Below are 21,233 nucleotides of genomic sequence, written 5' to 3' on the forward strand. Positions count from 1 at the left end.
ATGTCTCCGCAGGATATCCGCGTCGCTTCGCAAACTGAAGTACCAGCATTGATAGTGCCGCGCGCGCGGTCTCTCTCCTGCTTCGGGAACGAGGGCCCGCTGTACGACCGCCGCCCCTCTGGACGCGCCCTCCCCTCGAACCCCTCCACGCCGATCGTTGTCGTAGTCGTCGTGCTCGTCGGAGTTGTCGGAGGGTCGGAGTTCATTGTGCCACAAGTGCATTCCGAGTACCGGCGACGCCAATTGCTCGTTACGAGCCCAGTTGCGAATCGCTCTGTGAAAGTGACAGTGACATTTCCCGGAGCCGAGGGCTCGGCCCTCGCGAGAGATCGGTCTTCGAGATCAGAGGCAAAAAAAAAGCGCCGTAAGATCGTGCACAACTGCGTGCAACCGCGAGATGATACTCGTGTCCTCGCGAGATAAAGAGCAGCAACATGGTTTGCGCGTTTCGCTTATTTCGACACGGCGTCACTTTGCGTGAAGCAGAAGCTTCTCGTGGAATAAGAAGTTGATTTGAATTTTATCTCAAACGCGATATCGTGCGTGTTTTTTTTTTTTAAATTGTGAGAAATGGTGAATCGAGATTAGCGATACAGGATTAAATCGCGTGGATTAAATCGAAGGCCAGAGTATATTGCGGTAAGTAAAGGGTAAATATAATTATTTTCTCACACGTCACGCCTGAATTACTAAAATGCATATATAACAAAATATATCCTATATGTACAGTAAATTTTGTCAGAATTTTAATCACATGAATTTTGAAATAAATTGTTAAAGGAAAAATTTCGCAGGAAAATTTTGTAATACGTAAACGATGGAACCGAATTGCTGTTGGTACTATTTACCGTTATTATATTTTATTATTGCTGCAACAGTAATTATAGAATCAGTTTTATCAGAGAAAAGAATAGCATGGAACTGAAGGATTCTCTTCACACGTAGATATTAGCCCGCGTGACAAATGTATTAAAATTGCACGCCTAACTTGCGATAATATGACGCATATCCTTTTCCTTTTTGCGAGACGATCGGACGATTGCAGTGACACGTCACTTCATTTTCTTCACTCCTTTCGTCGTAAACTATCGCAAGAAAGAAATTGTCTTTTTTCCCGCTTAATCGGCACGCAGTCGTACTGATTATAATTACATAATCGCTCGTAAAGAAGCTCGGTGAAACAAGTAACATCGACGAGGCCAATTTGCATCTACATTTTCATTGCTGGTTTTACAATCGTATACATAAAGCTCGGTGCGTTCTCGGCCTATAGGCGTTTCGATAATTGCAAATTGTGTAATCGCGACATTTGCCGTTCGAGTTTCTCGCATACCGCTTAGGGTGAATTTCAGATGGATATACAGTTGGACTTGTTGCATATCCGCGTATCGTATCATCGTTGCGTATCAATTCTGTGATTACAATACGGTCGTTGTACCGTATGATATCATTGCATTTGCATATATGAAAATTTTAATACACAACGCTCACTGATACCTACGCAACGATACACGGATACGTAATAGGATGTTCAAAGAGACTTTTGTGTGTGGACGAAAAAGTTGACGACCTCTGGAATTAATATTACGAAATAAATATCCTTGAAATTTATATCTTAATTGCACCGGTTTAAATTATGAATGCCTTCCGTGAGAAATGCGACATAAATCTGTCACGAAACCTTATTTTGGCAATTTCGTTGTATAAATGCGCGAGTATCATAAAATACCAAGTTATAAAACGCCGAAAAAACCAAGTATTGTGACCAGTTAACCCTCAGAATCCATTTAAAGAAATTTTATTTCTCTTCCGCATTGCGATTATGCGCGAGCCATTTAAAATGAGATTATCTTTTACCAAAAATAAGTAAATAAATAGAAATAAATTCTAGAGAAATTCGATCGAGCTCTACTCGATTCGTTTTCATTCGCATTCGCATTGTATCCATATAGGTATCTTAACTTTCACGCATGTATTACGATGTTAGAAAACGTTATTTCGAAAAAATTTATTTCGAAATGGTAGAACTGACTCTGTCGTAATAGTTCTAAATTAGAAACATACATAATTCTCACGGCTAGAACAGCTGGCCGGCGCGTTTGTACGAACATCTCTACGACTTTTTGCCCGCCCCATGTGACGCTATAACGGTTAGAAAAACATTATGCTATGTGGCACATGTGAAATTTCGTGCGGCCTTCGTCGGCATTAGTATTAGTTAAACGAATTAACGTACCGTAGCAGCTATTCTAATCAACCGTGAAACTCTTATTTCTTTCGCATCGTTTTCACAATCTATCATTTGATTAAAAAATGGTGAGTAAAATAGCTCCTAAAATTACAAGTGAATAATAAATGACGCCATTATTTATACTGTCAGTTATAAATACGTCAAATTAATATAAACGATGAAACATTCTATCATCGCGGCTTAATTAGTCAATCAGATATAATCAATAATTAAATTATCTCGGAAATTATCACTCGGAAATTCGCTACTCAAAATAGATTCTTTCTCATGCAAATATCAAATATTGATCGCTGTCTAATATCTTATACTCCGTCGTGAAAACTATTCTGCATTATTCCCGCGACACTTTGACATTCGTACTTGACGCATATTCAATATTCAATGTCACACTTGCACCGTATCACGATTGGAGTTAGTTAATACTTCCTCTCAAAGAGAATATATCTTTTCGGAGGGGACGTTTATGTCACGCACGCATTTGCGACGAGTATTTCCGACCATACCCTGTACGAATGTCCGAGCAGTGGTCACGATAATACGGCCGGTGGCGCGTGACGGAATTTTTCTTATTCAAACTGTTATAATTTACAACACTCGAATTATTATATTACGACACGTGTGATTATTGGAATTCATTTATTACGTCTGAGTTCACTTGTTTGAAATCATCGACATTAAAATATGAGATACTTTCTATTCGATAACAGTTTTTTTCTTTCGACTGTCGGTTAGCCGACTTCCGGCTGGTGATACACGAGAAGATGGAAGGTGCACTTTTACTTGGGCAACGCCGACAACCACCGAGGTTTCTTCGATGTGGGTTCTTCTGAAGAAATCGTGTTTGAAACCCAAAAAATACCTCTATCCTTTTCGCGGTAAGTATGTTGTACAAAATGCTCCTTAATGTTTACACTGTCTTTATAGAGAATCCAATCGAGGGGTACATCTTTTAGATCCTGCAATTTTACTGAAATGAGTCTCTCGAAGATTTCGTGGTTCTTCATCCTGATCACGGTGTTTGAAACAGTATTGATCGCCAACTCGTTGACCGGGAATCACGTGTGCTCAAGAATAGAAAAGTTAGTATCAAAATACAGATAGACAATAATAATGTGCAATTGTTAGATAAAGCTAATTTTATACTCTGTAATTTGTGTCAGAGCTAAGGATAGAATTCTACTTCTAATCTTATATATTGTGCAAAAGATATTTGAAGAGTCAGAATATACGCGCATAATCTAAAAATATATTTATAATAAAATACACATATAAAATTACAAATAAGATTCTTTCTTGAAATTTGAAAATGCAAATTGTAGATCATTGAAAACTGATTATGATGACTTAAGCGATAATTCAATTTTCAAGCAATATACAGTTCGATATTTTTTAAGAGACCTTCACCTGCAAGCCTTGACAATGCAGCCGGCATGCGTAACAACACGTACATAAATCATTATTATGCTCACACCTCGCCGCATGCCGGTGTAAATCCGATAAGGGAGTCGCGGGACCAGTCGGTGGCTAATCAATCGTACATTACAGTTACACGGTTACGTCGTACGAGACCTACACCGAGCCGGTCGTGGTCAACTCGTTCACCTGGTGCCTACAAATTCCCCCGAGATGCCCCAAGACGTGGACCGAACTACGACAACGATATCGTGTGAAGGTAAGTCCCGCGGTCCAAGATATTATAAATATTAATCCTTTCATAGCTCGAAACCTCAGCCTCGCTATTTGATGATTTAGGAAGAGACATTAATTGATTATTAACATTTATTATTTTACATTTACATATAGACAATGGCGAATAATTGTTGCTTCATATATGATTTTTCATGAAAAAATTAAATTCGAAAATATTAGCGTTTTAATTAATTCTTCGAAATTCCATGAATATTTACTTTCTCAATCTTTTTTTTCTTTCTCAATAATTTGGTGGCATATCTCGAGTATATCAGAAAATTGAAGAAACAATAATTAGAGAATTCGTTAATGACAGACACATTTGCATTGAAAGAATCAAATTTTTCCGACGCAGATACCTACGCAGGCAATTTTATTGTTTATTCATCATCAACGGATAATTCTAGCTCATAAGTTAGAGAAAAGAACCATTCTCTCAAACTTTTCAAAGGAATAGGAAAATATGTTAATCTTACACACACCGGAAGACTTTGCCATAAGCAAGTAAGATTGGTTTCGCGGAAGGCTTCAGCATGTAACAGGCAAGAAAGTATCGTTCCATCAAAGGATTAGTGATTGTTTGTACGATCTATTTCATATAAAGTTATGAATAAAAATTTAAAACCTGAAACTTAAAACTCACTTAACTAGCGATATGGAGCTAGCGCAACGATGGCAAGATAGAATCCTTATGATCGAAACCGCAACGATCGAAGCCAAAAAATGAAAAAGAGATATACATTCGCGAGACAATAGATCCATAATTTATTCTAACGTCAGCGGAATTGCGTCGCGGAAGAAGTTACGTAAACCCCCATTTCCATGGCACGCCTCGTTATGGAAAAATGTCGTTTCCCAAGCACAGCGTGAATGGAAAACGATCGACGAAATACTTCTCGCGTGGCAGGTTACCTGTGCGGCAAAACGTTCCACATACATGACGCTATAAAAGAACCTGTCTATTCTTCCGCTTTTACCTCTTACTCTCCGTCCTTCTTTCGCGCCACGCCACATCCTCGCTCTCCCCGTCGCTTTTCTCTTTCTCTCGCCCCTGCCGCCGATACGAGATAATTACAGGGAAAGTCTGTATTAACACAGCAGCCGCCTCTCTGATTAAGTAAAATAAATAAAAAAAGAAAATCCGGAGTACACGGAGCACGTACACGTACGCGTTTGAGCGTCGGGGCGAGAGAGGAGGGAACCAGGGACGGTTGTGGCAGCCGCAATTACGACCCGTGAAATGCGGAATTGACGAATCGCGCCGAAAGAAGAAGAAGAAGGAGGAACCTGTCCCGTCTCGGCATTACGAAACAATCCAGAAGCGGGCTATTATAGCTGAAAAGGACTTCGCACAACTTTGCAACGAATCTTTGCAACGGTACCCTCGAAGAAGGGAAATGCCGGAAGTCGACAATTTGCGAAACTCTTAACTCGGCGCATCGCCCGGGTAGATGATAAAGACAATTTCTCTGCGGCGGGTGCGCAGGAGGAAACGGATATCGCGGCCTTTGTGCGGTAATAGATATCATTCCGAAGAAGTACACGTGTTTAATCGTGTATAGTAACGCGGACAAACGGGGTATTGCGTGAAATTACGCGATCGATTGCGTCTAAATATGCAATCGCAACGCAACGCAAGTAAGGTATTCAATCGGGTATTCAGGCATGTTCGTAATTTAACGAGAGCTCTCGGGCGCCGATATCGCTTCAATTAAGGCACGAATTATCGAGGCGCGAACGTAATAAAGTTCGATGTGAAATCTCGATGGCGATTTACGAGCGCCGGGGCACTTGATAACTCAGCCGTACGAAAATGAATCGTTTAATGACGATGAGACGTGACATGCATAGCGTATGTAAACAAGGTCTCAGTGAACGACGTAACTGATGTGTAAAAAACACCACGTGTCATCGACCAGGCGAACCTCGTGTCATCCTCGAGCGTCGTCACCCGAGTAACATCAATTCCGAGAGATAAAATCGTACGAGAATACAATCTCACAGTGAGATTAAATTTTCAATATTCGAACAGTCACATTTTGTGTTAATCGTTCTGTCCATTCTTATAGAAAAAAAAAAGAGAAAATAAGAAAAATGTATAATATATTGTAATTTTTGTCTATCTGCGTCAAGATATGAGAGAAACAAAAGAATGTCAAAGGCCGAAACCTCCAGAAAAAGATTGCAAAAATGCAGAATGATGAATGCGAAATATTTCAACATAAACTAAATATAGATACGCATATAAATCTAGAGACAAAAATTTTCATATATATTGCCATGAGTTATCGAGGGTTATTTAAATACGCAAAGACTTCTTATATCGGATTCAAGAAAGGATTACAATTAAAAACCTCAATTATTATTTATTTAATTATGATATAATTAATTTAATTCGCGGTGTCAAAATCCGCGAACCACGGGAGAAACTCGCGCTTTCTCATCGGATGTCACGACAAGCCCGACAAATCGCTCGTCTGCCAATTAGATTAACAAGGCAGCTCGGAATCTCGGCCCGGCTTTGAAAATTCGTGCGTGTTCGCCGCGCACTCGCGGATCGCGAGGAATCGGCCGGAAGTGAAATGATCTCGCTCGCGCGCTAGCGCGCGTTTCGTAATCGGCATGCCGCACCGGCCGCGCCGCGGCGTGCGTTATATCAAAGTCGAAAGGAAACGATCAGCCTAAAATGGAAATTTTAACGTGTGAGGCGTATATCCGCGCCTGGGACGAGAACGCCCGCAATGTAATAACACACGCCAAGTATGGTGCAGGGGCATACGTTTACGTATACACGTATACGTACGGACGTGAGGCATTTTGCCCGCGGTTTACTGTGTGGACAATGAACTTACTTGATGCAGCCTATACGAGAAAAAAAAGATATCTCGCCATTATCGATAGTGCGTCACGTACGCTGCTATAATTATTGTACTTTTAAAAGCCCCTTTTTTCCTTCTCGGTAAAGAATATATTTATCTCTGTACAAATTGTGTCTTTCAGCGAAGAGCGATCTTATAAATCTTTGCGTGTAAATAATTATCACTTGTAAATTATTTAATGTGCATTTAATAGATCTAACTTTTTTCCAGAAAACTGGAATGACAGCTTGCAAATTTAAAAATAAAATTAATGTTAATTATACAATGCAATATAATTAGTGTAGTGCTTCGAGAGATTAAATTATTAATCGAGAGATTACCTCACGTAAAGAAGAATTATGTTCTTTTTACATTGCAGTATAGTTTTTTTATTACATTGCACTAGGTTTCCTGTGTAATATAATTAAAAATAAAGTGGAAAATATGAGATTTTTTTATAAAGCCGCATATTAGAACTAAAGGCAAATAACCGAAGCGTATTCTCATTTCCCCGTCAAAGGATACCCTGATAACTTATCCGCGTAATAGGCACCTAATCAATAAGTTACAGTTTCTATAATTCTCAACAACGATTCGCGTTAATCAATCGAGATCTAACGCTAATAGAAACTCCTGCTTGTTATATCCACTATTGACCTACTTAGAGCTTTTCGAGGTAATCTCGAGGTAAATCGTATTATCGCGATTTGTATATACAACGGTGGTGTACGCGGCGGAGTTATACGATGCAAAAACAATTATAGCTTTCATCGATGCTTCACCAATCCGGCGTATATCGAAGCCGCGAATCTACTCGTCGGATCCATGCCTTGTGAATTCGCCTCGCCGCGCGATCGAAGGTTTCGGCTTGTTAGCATACCACGAAACATCGTCGTCGCGCGTATACGCGCGCCGACTACGTAAGGAGCTGTGCAATTGATAATGCAACGCTCGTGGTAAGAGCGATTCAACGGCGGCGCGAATTCCAACGTAGGTGCCGTTATGCGAAGGTAATCATTTGCTTCTCTAATTACCAGATGTGTTTCTGGAGAGGCTGACGAACGTATGAATCATCTAACGTAAAACTGTAACGCTATTTAAAACGTCGGTATAAGCGCGACGAATCGAATGCATTATTTTCTTTCCAATCCCCGTCATTAAGAAGGAGCCCGTCTCGCTCGAGGAGATTGAAGTGTTACTAGTCGGGAATGAAGCTGGAATGACGCTAAAACGTAATATGCCGGTAATTACCGATCGCGGAGAATTATGGGCGAATAAAGGCCGCGGTATGTGAGAAGTGAAGTCATTAACTTCTCAGAGAAAACGTATTATAAACATATAAGTAACGCAGCGCGATAAGGGATCGTTCATATGCGATTTCGAATTAAAAAGTCGCTGTTACATTCAATAAGATACACTGATATACGTATGACGTAGTTGGCATTTATAATGGCAATAATGTCACTTGACGGCCGAATTGAAAAAAAAGAGGAACGTTGAACAAAAAATGCGAGCAGGATAATATTGTATAATGAGGGAAAATTACCGTTGGACAAGTCGAGGTCACTTGGCGTTTTCTACTATGTTAGAAAACGTCTGAATTGCACAACTTTTGAGTAATAACGCATAAGCATTAGATGAGAACGAGAGAGAGAGAGAGAGAGAAAGAAACTTTTACGTGCTAGGCATAGATATAAATCAGGATACATTATATTATTAAGTTAAACTTTTAGAGATATTTTACAATGTTAATCTAGGACGCTTAAAACATATATATTTACAAAACGGATCATAAAACAATTTTAAATTATTAATGTTGTCTGTATCTATACTTAATAACATTATATCATGTGCAACATCTCCATATATATAATTACAGACGCTGTTTAATATAATTATAATGCAATTAATTGAATACGTTTCCAATGCTATGGGATTACTTTGAAATTATTATGCAATTGCATAATATACATTGCCGGATAACGTTTTGTTGTAATTATAAATCTGCTTGTTCTATAAAAAAACAACAGACTCATTCAGATGCTATCGAGATGACACTATCGGGCATCGCGAGATTTCTGAAATCGATAATGTCGATCAAAACACACGTATACAAATAGTATGGTCCACTATGCGGTTATATGATTGAGCGCAATATTGTAATCAATAACATTATCTCTCCTCTTTGTGAAAGAGAGTCTTATTACGCAAGCGAAAGGTTTGCACCGCGAATTAATCACGTCAGTTACGGCGTTTAGTGAGGAACAAAAAAACTTTGACGTCAGTTTCCAGTGCATCTGGTAGCTCTCGCCGCGCCGTAAAGATCTACTACAATTCGAAATGATTTATGACGATACACGGAACATGTTCATCAATTAACTTAATGGGTTTACAGCTAAGGTTTTACGTATATAGAAATTACCGGTCCGTTCAACGTTAAATATTAAATTATGGGTATATAAATAAAAACGCTTCGCGCGAGTTCAATATTATATTGATTTAACGAGAAACGTCAGTTTAAACGTCAGTTTTAAAATTAATTCTTTAGCTATTATTACAATTTTAATTGGGATTCTGCTAAAATAATTATGTTTTATTATTTGTTTTATTATTTTCAAGAATTAATTTATTTATCAAGTAAAATAATTAAAAATAATATTTAATTATTTGTTTTCGAGAATTAATTAATTTATCAGGTTTACAATTTTTGTTTACTTACAGATTGATTACACAATTTCAATATATTTTCTATGTATTTTACATAAAGAGTCATTTTCAATGTTCAGAAAATCATGAGAAATGAATTTTAAAAACCGACAATAATTTTATATATTGATATATACAATTTATTGTATTGATACATACACATATATTTTACATTATATATGTGTAATATATCAATATGTTAAAACCTGCATGAGTGCTGCAGTGAAAGCAAAAGAGAGCGCTCAAATTTCGGGACATGTACATCAATCAGTTTACATATAATTTGATTTATGTATCAGATACCTTGTTCGTAATGGTATACATTGCCGGTACAAATTATAAAGTTGTTATCTTCTTGACGTCGTATCGAACGTCCAGTTGAAGAATTAGCGGTGCGGAATTTGCATAATAATGCGCTGGCACATAAAGGTGCGCTATCCGTTTTGTAAACCAGACATTTATCCGTAATCGAGTAAAATGTAAAATCGAGGAGAGAATATCGAATGAACGCGATTGTATGGCACATCGATCCGCCGCACCGTTTAAGACGAAATTCGCGTAACGCGGTAAGCAGTAAACCGCGCGCGGCGAAATGTAATAACGTTCGCATAAAGAAGAAAAGGCTATTTTATTGCAGCAGCAGTTTTCACGCGCGTATCCTCTTACAACGGATTACATCAGAGAGAATTTATTATCTCGCTCGAGTCTTTGATACTCAATCTTCAATGTTTCCATCGTCTCTCCAAAAAATCATATAACAAATTTTTGGAAAATAATAATCAATCGTTATTGGAGAGTTTTGTCGAAATAAAAATCAAATTTATAAAAATATTAACAGCGAGACGTATTACGTAGAATCTCAAGGAATATGTAGCAGGAAGTAAAAAAGAAACAAATAAATTTATTTCTCACAAGACAATTCAAATTAAATCGGCCGTTATTTTCTCAATACGTTCGCAATACATTTCGTTTCTGTTTGCCATATCGTATCTCAGGTATTTTTATGTGCCGTTTGGCCGTTTCGGTATGTTTGACCGATCAATTCAATGCTGCGAGGTGGGACTCGTTATACGCGTGTGTTCCTCATCTTGTTTTTCCCTGTGATCCCCCTTCATTTACCATCGCGTGCCTTCTCTGCATTCCGCACCAAACCGTTCTCACTTTTACTCTCGCCAATGATCGAAATCTCGTGCTTTAAAGAGTGACGTAACGATCGTCTTATCTCTGGAATTCTTCGTTGTGGCTGGAGTCATCGGTGAAATCGTTCTCAAAACGAAAAAAAAAACAATATGTCGTCATCCTCTCTTTCTCTCTAACATCATTTGATTAGTCTTATGCTAATAATATAGGTGTCAGACAGTCAAATCATCTAATTATTATATCAACGTGACGAGACGAGAATAGGTATCATAAAGAATTATTAGCGGTTGTCGAAATCGTGAACGTTCCTCTGACGCGATTGAAATTAAAAGTGCTCTTTTGACACGACAAACATCTTAATTTTACACTGAGAAAAAAAATTTGTCAATCCCAAGAAATATTTAGTCCGATACGTTCAACTAACCATTTTAGTTAGTTAACTAAACATTAGTTGAATTAATTAATTCTTGATTAAAAAAACGAAATAAATTGTTGAAACAACTAATATTTAGTTAACTAATTAAAATGTTTAGTTGAACGTATCGAACTAAATATTTCTTGGGATTAACAATTTTTTTTCTCAGTGTATAGATCAATTACATAAACGAATAATATGTGTATTTCAAAATATGTAGAAGGAGGAAAAATCGAGGACTCTAGAGGAATGCTGCGAGGGGTACAAAAAGACGGCTCTCGGCGGTGCGGAAACGGATGCGAGCTGCTTACCGTTTTGCGAAAAATGTGTGGCAGGTGCGTGCGTCGCACCGAACAGATGCCAGTGCGACCCTGGATATTACGGAGATGACTGCGCCCGTGGTGAGTCCGGGAGTAAAATCAGCAATCATTGAGCAATGTTTCTCCGTTTCTCTTCACCAAACATCCAACTCAAGATTTGCTAATGTATTTCTAATAGATACTTATCATCAGCCGTTAAAACCTGTATTTTTTACATTTTTACGTAATTGAAATGTATCCTATAAGATTGCAATGTTTGTGAACTTAATAAGATATGTACCTTTCAGCACGGTTGAGTAACGCGTTTCAGAAAAATTACATTAGAAATAAGAAACTGAAATATTTTTCATTATATTTGTAAGTCTCATCGATATCTGTTTTATATGCCTGGTATAACACAATTCCAAGTCTTTATTTCAATCAAGTTAAAAATCAACACACTGTCATTCCAATATAATATAGCAACTATGTGTTGAATTTTAATCGCGTGACATTTGGTGTTTACTTTAAGGCGATGTTCTATCCGTAATATCGCTGTCGATACCAAACACCAGAATGACCCCGAAGAGATATTATCTTAAAAGAAACAACGAAAGTGTTTTAGAAGGTCATTGAAATGAATTCCTTGATTGGCAACATCTTCTATTTATCAAACCGGACTGAATAATGTTTTCAGTGCTAATTAGGTGCCGATAAATCGCTATGACATTTCGAAAAACTATATTTAAACCGAGGCAATAAACCAGTGCTGAATATAAACATGCGAAGTCGGTGGACATATACAACTTCGGAAAGCTCCGAAGGTCTGTATAATTAATAGGTCCGTATATAATTCTCTAGTGTTTAATTTCGCAACGATTCACGTTCGAAAAAAGATTCTGGAATTAAGAAAATAAGCGATGCGTCGCGCGCGCGCGCGGCGCGATTGTGAAACGAGATTGAGAGCGAACAGATCCGAAACGGGTAGCGGCAAAACGCAATGAGAAATTTCACGCTCCATGAAACGTACCGACCTTCCACGATCGCGCGAGAACGCGCGTGTGAAATGACTGTTTCCAGTAGATAGTACTTCTATACCCGAGAGTCATAATAATGAGTCGCAGTTTCTCGTGTTCGTACAACGCATCTCGTTAAACATGTTAGCCCACACGTGCCGCTACGAAGTGGCACAATCACGGTTGTTGTAAAACAACGACATAATAAAAGCTATTAAAAATTTCATTGGGTCTTTTACCGTAAAACACGAAAGGAGAAAAAGATAAAAAAGATTTGCTTCTTCACTATCGGTATAGTTTTTTAATTATAATTTTTCTCACTCTTTAATATTCGAACTAACATTAATGAAGCCTAGCTGTTTGCAGTATCTGAAGAAAATTTTCTCGAAATTTTATTTTCTCGTCTTTTTTTTGCAGCCCTTCGTGGAAAAATCGCGCTTATAACAAAAATCCGATGATAAATCGCGGATTCTAGATTGGCTTATCGTTGTCAAACAAACCGAAGTCGCGGATTGCACGCAACTGTTGCGTCAATACGATCGGGGAACGCTTCGAAAGTTGCGGAAGCCCGGAAGTTACGAAGCCGCTACTTTCCCGTTGAGCGTTCGAGAAGGTCGTGGGCGGCGTGCAGCCGATCAGATACATCGCGTACAACGTACGACGTTCGCATAACGCAATCGCGAACGTCAATGCTTTATAAGAGACATTCGCGATGTATGACAAACGTTCGCCTTAAACATTTCGCAGATACGATCTACAATCCGATTCGTGCAGGCTTATTAATTTCGCTCGTCTGTATTTACGAAACGCTTAATAGCCCGCATTTACATGGAAATTGCATCATTTTTTCATCTTGGCTGTCAACTATCCGTAAAATACGTTGATATTGTATAGATTAAAATAGAAACTTCTTTCGGCAGTTTGCATAATGATTGCATAGACGTGTAGAGTTAACGAGGTATCAAGTATCGTTTTCTTAACATATATACAGGACTATACTGCTATACAAACTAAAGGAACATGTTTCTGATGTAAATTGAAGTAGAAAATATCCTATATGAGTCCAATACAAAATGATTATCCATCTACAAATGTTTAAAGTTTATAAATTATAGCATAATTTTGGAATATTTGTTTATTAAAAATGAAAAAAAGGAAAGAAAACAAAAATCACATAAACTGTTCAAATTGAGACGTTCTTCGAGAGATAAAAATCTAAAAGAGTGAAATCTGATCAGTAGCCAAACAAGATGAATAACAGTTTGCAGATGAATAACCATTTCGAATTGGACAAATATTTATAGCACATTTTCTACTTCAATCTACATCAGAAACGTACATGATACATGATACATGTATCATGTACGCGTACATATGTATATATATTAAATTAATTATTAATAGTAATGACATAATGATTAATAATAATGACATACGTATACATTTATGTATGTATTAAATGATTAAATATATTAAATAATTAACGTTTTATTTATGTATTAATTTCATTTCGCAGCGTGTCCGTCGGGATTCTGGGGTTCGCAATGTATGCAAGTATGCAACTGCGGTGAGAGCGGTGCCTGCGATCCTGCGAACGGCACTTGTCAATGCTCTCCAGGACTCCAAGGATCTCGGTGAGTGTTTAAAAGTATCAATGGCCGATGTTTATTGAGCAATAAAGAGTACAGCTCGAGGCAACAAGCCCAAGTGATACTGTAAAAAATTATGCTCTTTCTTTGCGCAGATGCGAGGAGCGTTGCGCGATCGGGCAATGGGGCCTGGGTTGTGCAAACGAATGCACATGTCAAAACCATGTCTGTGATGCCGTAACCGGAAGCTGCACCGACGACGACGCCTCTTCAGTCGAGCAAACGTCGCCCGTTTATTTGCGGAGCTCTACTGCCGACCGTCTACCGCAAACACCGAGAATTAGTAATACGGAGCACACGGAGGTTTTCTCGGTGCCGCGTGGAATCACCGAGCGTCAAACGGAAGGTGAAATAATACGCTTAATCGAAGGAATCATTTATATGCCTCAGGGTTGCGCAACTGTTTGCCCGTCGATGATGTAGAAATGGATCTTCACGCTTTCAAACGGGCGAACTCGAGGAAAAAATTATCGATTAAAATTAGCGTTAGAAAGCATGTTTCTACTTGTGTTCTACTTTCACGTCGTGAAGAGAGCAAATATAATCCGACACGTTCGCCGTCACGTGTGACGTTAATGATATGCGATAACTGTTGTTTCTCGCGCCAGTGACAGATTATCTTAATCTGACGTAATTAAATAATTAATAATTAACTAATAATGTACGCAAAATTGAAACTTGTGGTATTGCTCGCAGTATTATATACTTGTAATATTTAGTTACAATTGCAGGTATCAATGACAGTTGGCACGACATGAATTACATTCCGGAAACGACGAGTCCGGCAACAGCTTCGATCGCGGCCCCTCCTCAAGGAACAGAGGACTCGGTAAAGGAAACGCAAATGAAAGATCCTTCCACCACTGCTCGGCCCGTGATCGTTTTGGTCTCCGTTCCTGAACGCAGAAGGGACGTTGAGAAGGATAGGCAAAAGTTCGCGACAAAGGACGCTCTTCTCAGACACGTCCAAAGCGGCGAAAGCACGAATGTCGATTACGTGAAGACCGTTCACAAAGGTACGGTCTCGTGACACTTCGGAAATACGTACAAAGATATTCCTACAACGCTCGATCTCTAACAAAATGTCTCTATATTGTCACCGCGATAGACGACATTCAAACATCAACGCCGATTCCGCTGGACATCGCTCTGATCGTCGTCGCCGCAATCGTCTCCCTCGGCCTGACCTCGCTCGCGGTTGTTATGGTGCTTCATATGCGCTCCAAGCTATTCGAGACCATCCGTCTTGCCGTCTACGACGACGAGAAGACCAAAGGCCAGGAACGCGAGAGCGTGAACGGCGGAAGGACGTCCGCGGTAGTGAACTCTGCCACTCTGCCCCGTGAGTATCGAGACACCGTGAGTTATACGTTCGCTTGACAGCAGGAACATTCTCTCCTGGACTGTCAGTGAAATTCGCGTGTCCTTGACCCGGATGAGTCTGGCCGTTTTGAGGATAATCCTGACCATCATAGCCAATGAGAAAGCTATAGATCGTCGAAAACTATATACGCCGCGATATTGAGCTTTGTGCTCAATAATCGATAATCAGCTCGCGCTGCAATCCAGCATTTGTGTATTATGTTCGTCGATACTGTTATGATTTCAGCACCAGCACCCCCGATCCGCGCGAGTCCGGTATTTGCCATTAATACAGAACCGGAAACGATACTGACGCTCGACGGCATTGAATCGCTGAATACTTACGCTAACGGCGCCGCTACGATCGGCCTGCGAATTTCTGGTAACTTACGCGGTAAGTTTACGCTTCACTTTTTACTAAATTTGTGTAAATGCGAGGCACGGTAATCGTAATAAAAAAAAATTAGACTCTAAGTTGATAAAAAGTCTACAAATAGCAGCGACAGTAAAGACTAAAGACAATCTGTATAACACAAACAATTTTTTCAATTTTACTCCAAAAGGTTACAATTGTTACTTTTTGAATAAGCCGTATATTCTTTCTCGAAGATATTATTTCTAAGATATTCTCAACCGATTCTTTTATGGCGAATCGCAGATCTGTTACAAGACGGCCATTACGACCGGCCATCGGCAACTCTGATACGTCTGCAGACAAACTTGGACCATAACACGGAGCATCTGTACGACGAAATACCGTTTCAGACTACTCCATTATCGGATCGCAAGGATCTATGATGGAGAAACGTTTCCACTTACTACCACTCACGGTCCAGCCTATCCGTATCTTTAGCTATATAGTTTAATAATGCGTCATCTCGTCGTGAAAAGACCTTGAAGCGTTTTTAGACGAAACGTGACCTGTCGTGGTGAAAAGTCAATTGCTCGAGACCGATGAAAAATGTGTGAAAACTGGTTTCCGACCTTACGCAGTGCCGTTGAATGCGCAAGGCTGAACGTGACTGTAATTGAGTGGCACAGGCGCAGAAACAAGTCGTTGGAGCACCGTGCTGTCAGTGACCGACGGTAGAATTTAATCAGCAAGGCGTGCAGCTCCTTCTGAACAAACTATTTCGTAGTTGTCGGGATGACGTCAAAACGGGGGCGAATGCACCCGATTATACGATTGCGCGCGAATGCGCAATTAGGTGGAAAACTCGAAACAATGGAATCTCGTGTAACGAGCGGGGGGAAAAATACAGCGCACCGACTGTCATTATCCAAATCATATGAAACGTTTGTGTAGCCTGCGGGGGCGGAGGCTACCTGGTTTGCGAATAAACAGATGCGAAAATAAATTGCCCGCTGCATAAATCTGGCAGTCTCGTTCAATGCTGACGTAATTTACTCGGTATAAATTACCGTTGCGCAAATAAATCTATCGTATATTTATTGAAGTTAACGTTACGAGAGAGCGATCTTTTCACATTTGCTTATCGTCCCGTCGCTGATAAAACGGCAACCGCGATATTGATATTATTATTACGATTTCTTTAATAATCAGTCCCGTAATCGCATCCTGCGAAGAAATAGTAATGTTTTTCTAGGCGTGAAAAGCATATCCTGCGATAATACACCGAGTTTCCGAGTACATCAGTATAATGATGTGCACGTAAGCGATAATATAACCGATGATACCAAATTCGTTATCGCGAGAGGAAAAGCACTTGATGACTTTTGTGCCTCTGAAACTGAAACCAAAGATAAAAAATCCTATTTAAGGCAAATGCAATACATGCATTCTAAAGAAAAAAAAAATAACTATCCATAGTAAATTAAATAAAATAAATTGTGTAAGTATAATTGCGTAAGGCTTTATTCGCTAGTTTATTATTACTTTTTAAGAAGTCACATGTAACTTTATATACAGCGATATTTTTATAAACTGGGGGATATTATTATTATTAAAAAATAATAATAATATTATTAGCTTCGATATTTTTCTCCAATGTTTTCCATAAAAGAGGAGAGAAACTTTCCGTTTCTATGTCACGCGATAATTTGATGTATCTCTTCGTTTTGCACTGATTTTTTATTTTACACTCGTTTCAAGGAAATGTTATTTGCAGTCAGCATTAGCTTATCGTAATTAAATAAACAAATACCATACAGTTATCGCATTTAACATATTCTTGCGCACCCCTCTTATTATCATCCCGATTCGCGTCACATATCATTCCCGTATATGATATCAGTCGGATTACGTAAACAATGTCGAATGCACGAGGCAAGAGTTATAATAAACTGCGCACACAAGAGACAAATTGTGCATAAAGTTTAATGCAAAACTTTATACATCAAAGCAAAACATTGCAATTCCATCATTATTATGGAAATTCAAAAAGCATTTTTCTTTTAATTAAAACAAACATCCGTGATAAAGCCAATTATCTTTTTTTTCCAGATAACCTCGTTCAGATAAAGCAAGTGAATGAATATATTTCTTAATTGGCTTTCATACATATTATTTTTTCTCATATCCTACATTTTATATCATTTTCAACCTCGTTTTCAACGTGCTCAAATATCATTTTAAAAGGATTTTCATTATTCTACTTTTACCTAAAATCTAAAAAAATCTCGTAAAAGCTTGCAAATTTTTATGATTCACATCGCACGAAGAGCCTTTTTGTAGCATAGTTGAGCTGAAATTATTAATTGCGATACGTTATCTTGTCCCTTCGCTTTGTGCGCACACGATCAATAATTTATTCACCCGATTGAAGCTGTGCCTAATGAGTCAATTATGGCCCAGTTAATAGCGATGACCTAATCAATAATTAGATAAGAATAAAAGTGTGGAAGAAACGGGCGCACGAACGCTCTGGCCCCATTTGGTCTCTCTGACATGTCGATACGCATAACCGATAACCGTTTCCGTGAACAAGAGTGTTGCGTAGTTTAATGACAAGTTTAATGAGAAGATGAGAAAACCGCTGACCCCTGGGACATCCTTATCGCGGCCAGATGCCCGCTCTCTAACCGAAAATAAGCATCCAGTAGTAAATTCGCGACCGTACATGCAACATGCAGAGATTGCCAATTTGTCTGATTGTTTTTACGTGCCTTGGTGTCGGCGGCACCTGGGCAATTGACGGTGTGAAAGGTGGACATCGGCCGCGTTACCCTAACGCGAATTATGGCACCAACTCCTCGCAAAATGGCCTTTGCTACAAAAGAGTACCGTAAGTAATTAGTTTTTTTTTAGTTTGAGACGAACGCTGGACTAATCGTGGCAATAATGCGATCCAACATTATTTTTTGCTCGCGCATTTTTCTTCATATTTCAACACCCATTGGAAAAAATGACGTAAAAATAATAACTAATATCCGCGGCTTTCAGATACAGCCATGCTTTAGCTTCAAACTCCAGCGGAACGCCTTACAATACCATTCCTCAGCCGCCCGGAGGTCACTATCCTGTAAGTAATCGTTTCTCCGAATCGAAGATAGCTTATTGTGAAACATTTCAGAACGCGACATCTTTTCACGCACTAATTAGGAATTAGAAAAAAAAAACCCGATGTAAGCCATTTAAATAATTTCGACGGCGATTATAAGACAAATTGTCTGTTTAGCCTAATGACGGTTTTATCACTATCTTGGACTGTTGCGACGGCTACGAGCGCAACGTGACGAGCAGCCTGTGCGAGCCGCGATGCGAACGCGGCTGTTTCGGCGGCCGTTGCACGGCCCCGAATGTCTGCAGCTGCCCGCCGGGGTGGAGTCCCGACAACGGCGTCTGCATGCCCGTCTGCTCGTATCGGTGCCAGGAGAACGCCTATTGTTTCTCCCCCGAAGTGTGCATGTGCAAATTGGGCTACGACGAGGTCGACGGCCAGTGCAGACCGATCTGTCCCGACGGATGCAGGCACGGCCAATGCGTGGCGCCGCGCGTCTGCAGCTGCAGGCCGGGATTCGTTCTGAATGAACGCAAGGAGTGCGTGGCCGCGTGCGAGGGCGGCTGCGCGCACGGTGCGTGCAGCGGGCCGGGCGTGTGCACCTGCAACGAAGGGTAATTAACCACCGTTATATCCCACTTTCGCAGTCCTCTCCGATCTCCGCCGACTGCGCAATCCCTCGCATCGGCGATATTACGCGCGATTTAATTAAACCCTGATTTACTCACGTAGTAGTACTCACTCACGCGGTACGTTCGCAACCGGTTCCCGCTAAGCGGATTGCCTACGGTATGAATAATTGATAAATCAATGTTGGATTCGTCAAAAATGATATTACACGCCGTGCGTGTACCTGCTATCGTACAGGCATGTAAATCAGCCGTTTTGTAATTTCCATACGGCCATCTGCGTAGATAATTTGTTATTTACGCTGCCGCTTGAAGTGCAGTCACGCGTTATAAACATAATAAATTTGCAAACATTTACTAGCTTTGCAGAACGAGTGTCAGGTTGATTTTATGTATCGGACGTTTCACAGGGGTGCTCTCTTTCAATGAAATTCTTTAACACGTTCGAACTTTTTATTCTAAATCCCTGACAAAGTTCTAAGAATTATGTTATACCTTCTTTGATATCAAATCATATCAAAGTGTACAAATGTAAATTGTAACGTAATTGTAACCATCAATTGTTTTACAGATACATCAACCCTCCCGGCGATCGCGAGGCCTGCGTTCCCCATTGTCCGACCGGTTGTCACGACGGCGAATGCGTCGCGCCGAACGTTTGCCGATGCAGGATCGGTTACACGCAGAATCGTACCGGCTATTGCACGCCAAACTGCCCGGACGGTTGCGACGGAGGCGAGTGCGTAGCGCCCGGTGTTTGCAGCTGCAGACCCGGGTATACGCGGGACCGTTACAGCGGCAGATGCGTCCCGGGTACCGCGGGTTCATCGCAATGCGGATACGGATACACCGTCGATCCCGACACCGGTAGATGCATCCCCGCGACGACGTCGCAGCCCGTCGGCGATTGCAGATACGGCTGCGGTCCGCATGGCCGGTGTATCGGATACAATCGGTGCACCTGCGAGCCGGGATTCACCGCTGATCCTGATACCGGCAGATGTATCACCATCGCGACGTCCACGATCAACTCGACCTCCTCGCAATGCAGATTCGGCTGCGGCCCGGGCGGCATATGCGTCGGCCCGAACATATGTGCCTGCAATCTGGCATCCCGCCTCGATCCCGATACCGGAAGATGCATTCCGCACTACCTACCAGGCACGGGCGAGATGTGCCAGCATCCGTGCTTGAACGGCCAGTGTACCGGGCCGGATCAGTGCACCTGCAACCCCGGATACACGCACGACGTTCGCGATGCCACGCGTTCCCGATGCGCGCCGGTGTGCGTGAACGGGTGTCCGAACGGCGTATGCACCGCGCCGAACCTTTGCCTGTGCAATCCCGGATACCGGAAGGAAGGTGTCAAAGGACGGCAGAGATGCGTTCCGGCGGAATGAACGAGTTGACGACGCGAAACATATTGTTAGATATTAGTTTAATGAAGCAAATCATTTCAGGCATAATGATCAACTGAACTTGTATACATAAACTGATAACATAGATTATAAAACAATAACTTTGTCTTTTATTTCACGCGATATAAATAACGATACATGACGACTTTTAACAAATATATGCATGTGAAGCATTACTGCAAAGATAAAAATATCCTTGCGCATTTAACAGTTTTGAAATTGCAATAACTGTTTTGATGACTAATCCTATATATATATTCTTGAATAACTAACTTGTAGACTAATCAACAGATATAATTTTCTCAGAGCGAGCGAAGTATTAAATATGTAAGACTCCGAT

The 21,233-nt window shown here is 40.3% G+C and overlaps 2 protein-coding genes across 7 annotated transcripts; both read left to right on the forward strand.

Moving 5' to 3' along the window:
- Positions 1 to 190: 190 nt before the first annotated feature.
- LOC139812743 (uncharacterized) lies at positions 191 to 17,556 on the forward strand. Of its 6 annotated transcripts, none has more exons than XM_071777817.1 (11): positions 191 to 639; positions 2,959 to 3,126; positions 3,205 to 3,330; positions 3,797 to 3,923; positions 11,280 to 11,460; positions 13,891 to 14,008; positions 14,119 to 14,369; positions 14,755 to 15,039; positions 15,132 to 15,365; positions 15,633 to 15,779; positions 16,044 to 17,556. In XM_071777817.1, exons 3-11 carry the CDS (start codon positions 3,224 to 3,226, stop codon positions 16,181 to 16,183), a joined length of 1,590 nt encoding a protein of 529 aa, XP_071633918.1. In that variant the 5' UTR covers positions 191 to 639; positions 2,959 to 3,126; positions 3,205 to 3,223; the 3' UTR covers positions 16,184 to 17,556. The 6 variants fall into 6 exon arrangements, with proteins under 6 accessions (XP_071633918.1, XP_071633916.1, XP_071633920.1 ...); XM_071777815.1 differs by having other exon boundaries at positions 2,984 to 3,126; XM_071777819.1 differs by having other exon boundaries at positions 2,984 to 3,067; positions 3,176 to 3,330.
- Positions 17,557 to 18,421: 865 nt separating this feature from the next.
- LOC139812744 (uncharacterized) lies at positions 18,422 to 20,994 on the forward strand. Its single transcript, XM_071777821.1, has 4 exons — positions 18,422 to 18,630; positions 18,789 to 18,867; positions 19,024 to 19,460; positions 20,047 to 20,994. The coding sequence occupies exons 1-4, from the start codon at positions 18,473 to 18,475 to the stop codon at positions 20,873 to 20,875; spliced, it is 1,503 nt and encodes a 500-aa protein (XP_071633922.1). The 5' UTR covers positions 18,422 to 18,472; the 3' UTR covers positions 20,876 to 20,994.
- Positions 20,995 to 21,233: the final 239 nt, after the last annotated feature.

Source organism: Temnothorax longispinosus, chromosome 5 (genome assembly GCF_030848805.1).
Source record: "Temnothorax longispinosus isolate EJ_2023e chromosome 5, Tlon_JGU_v1, whole genome shotgun sequence".
NCBI lineage: Eukaryota > Metazoa > Arthropoda > Insecta > Hymenoptera > Formicidae > Temnothorax > Temnothorax longispinosus.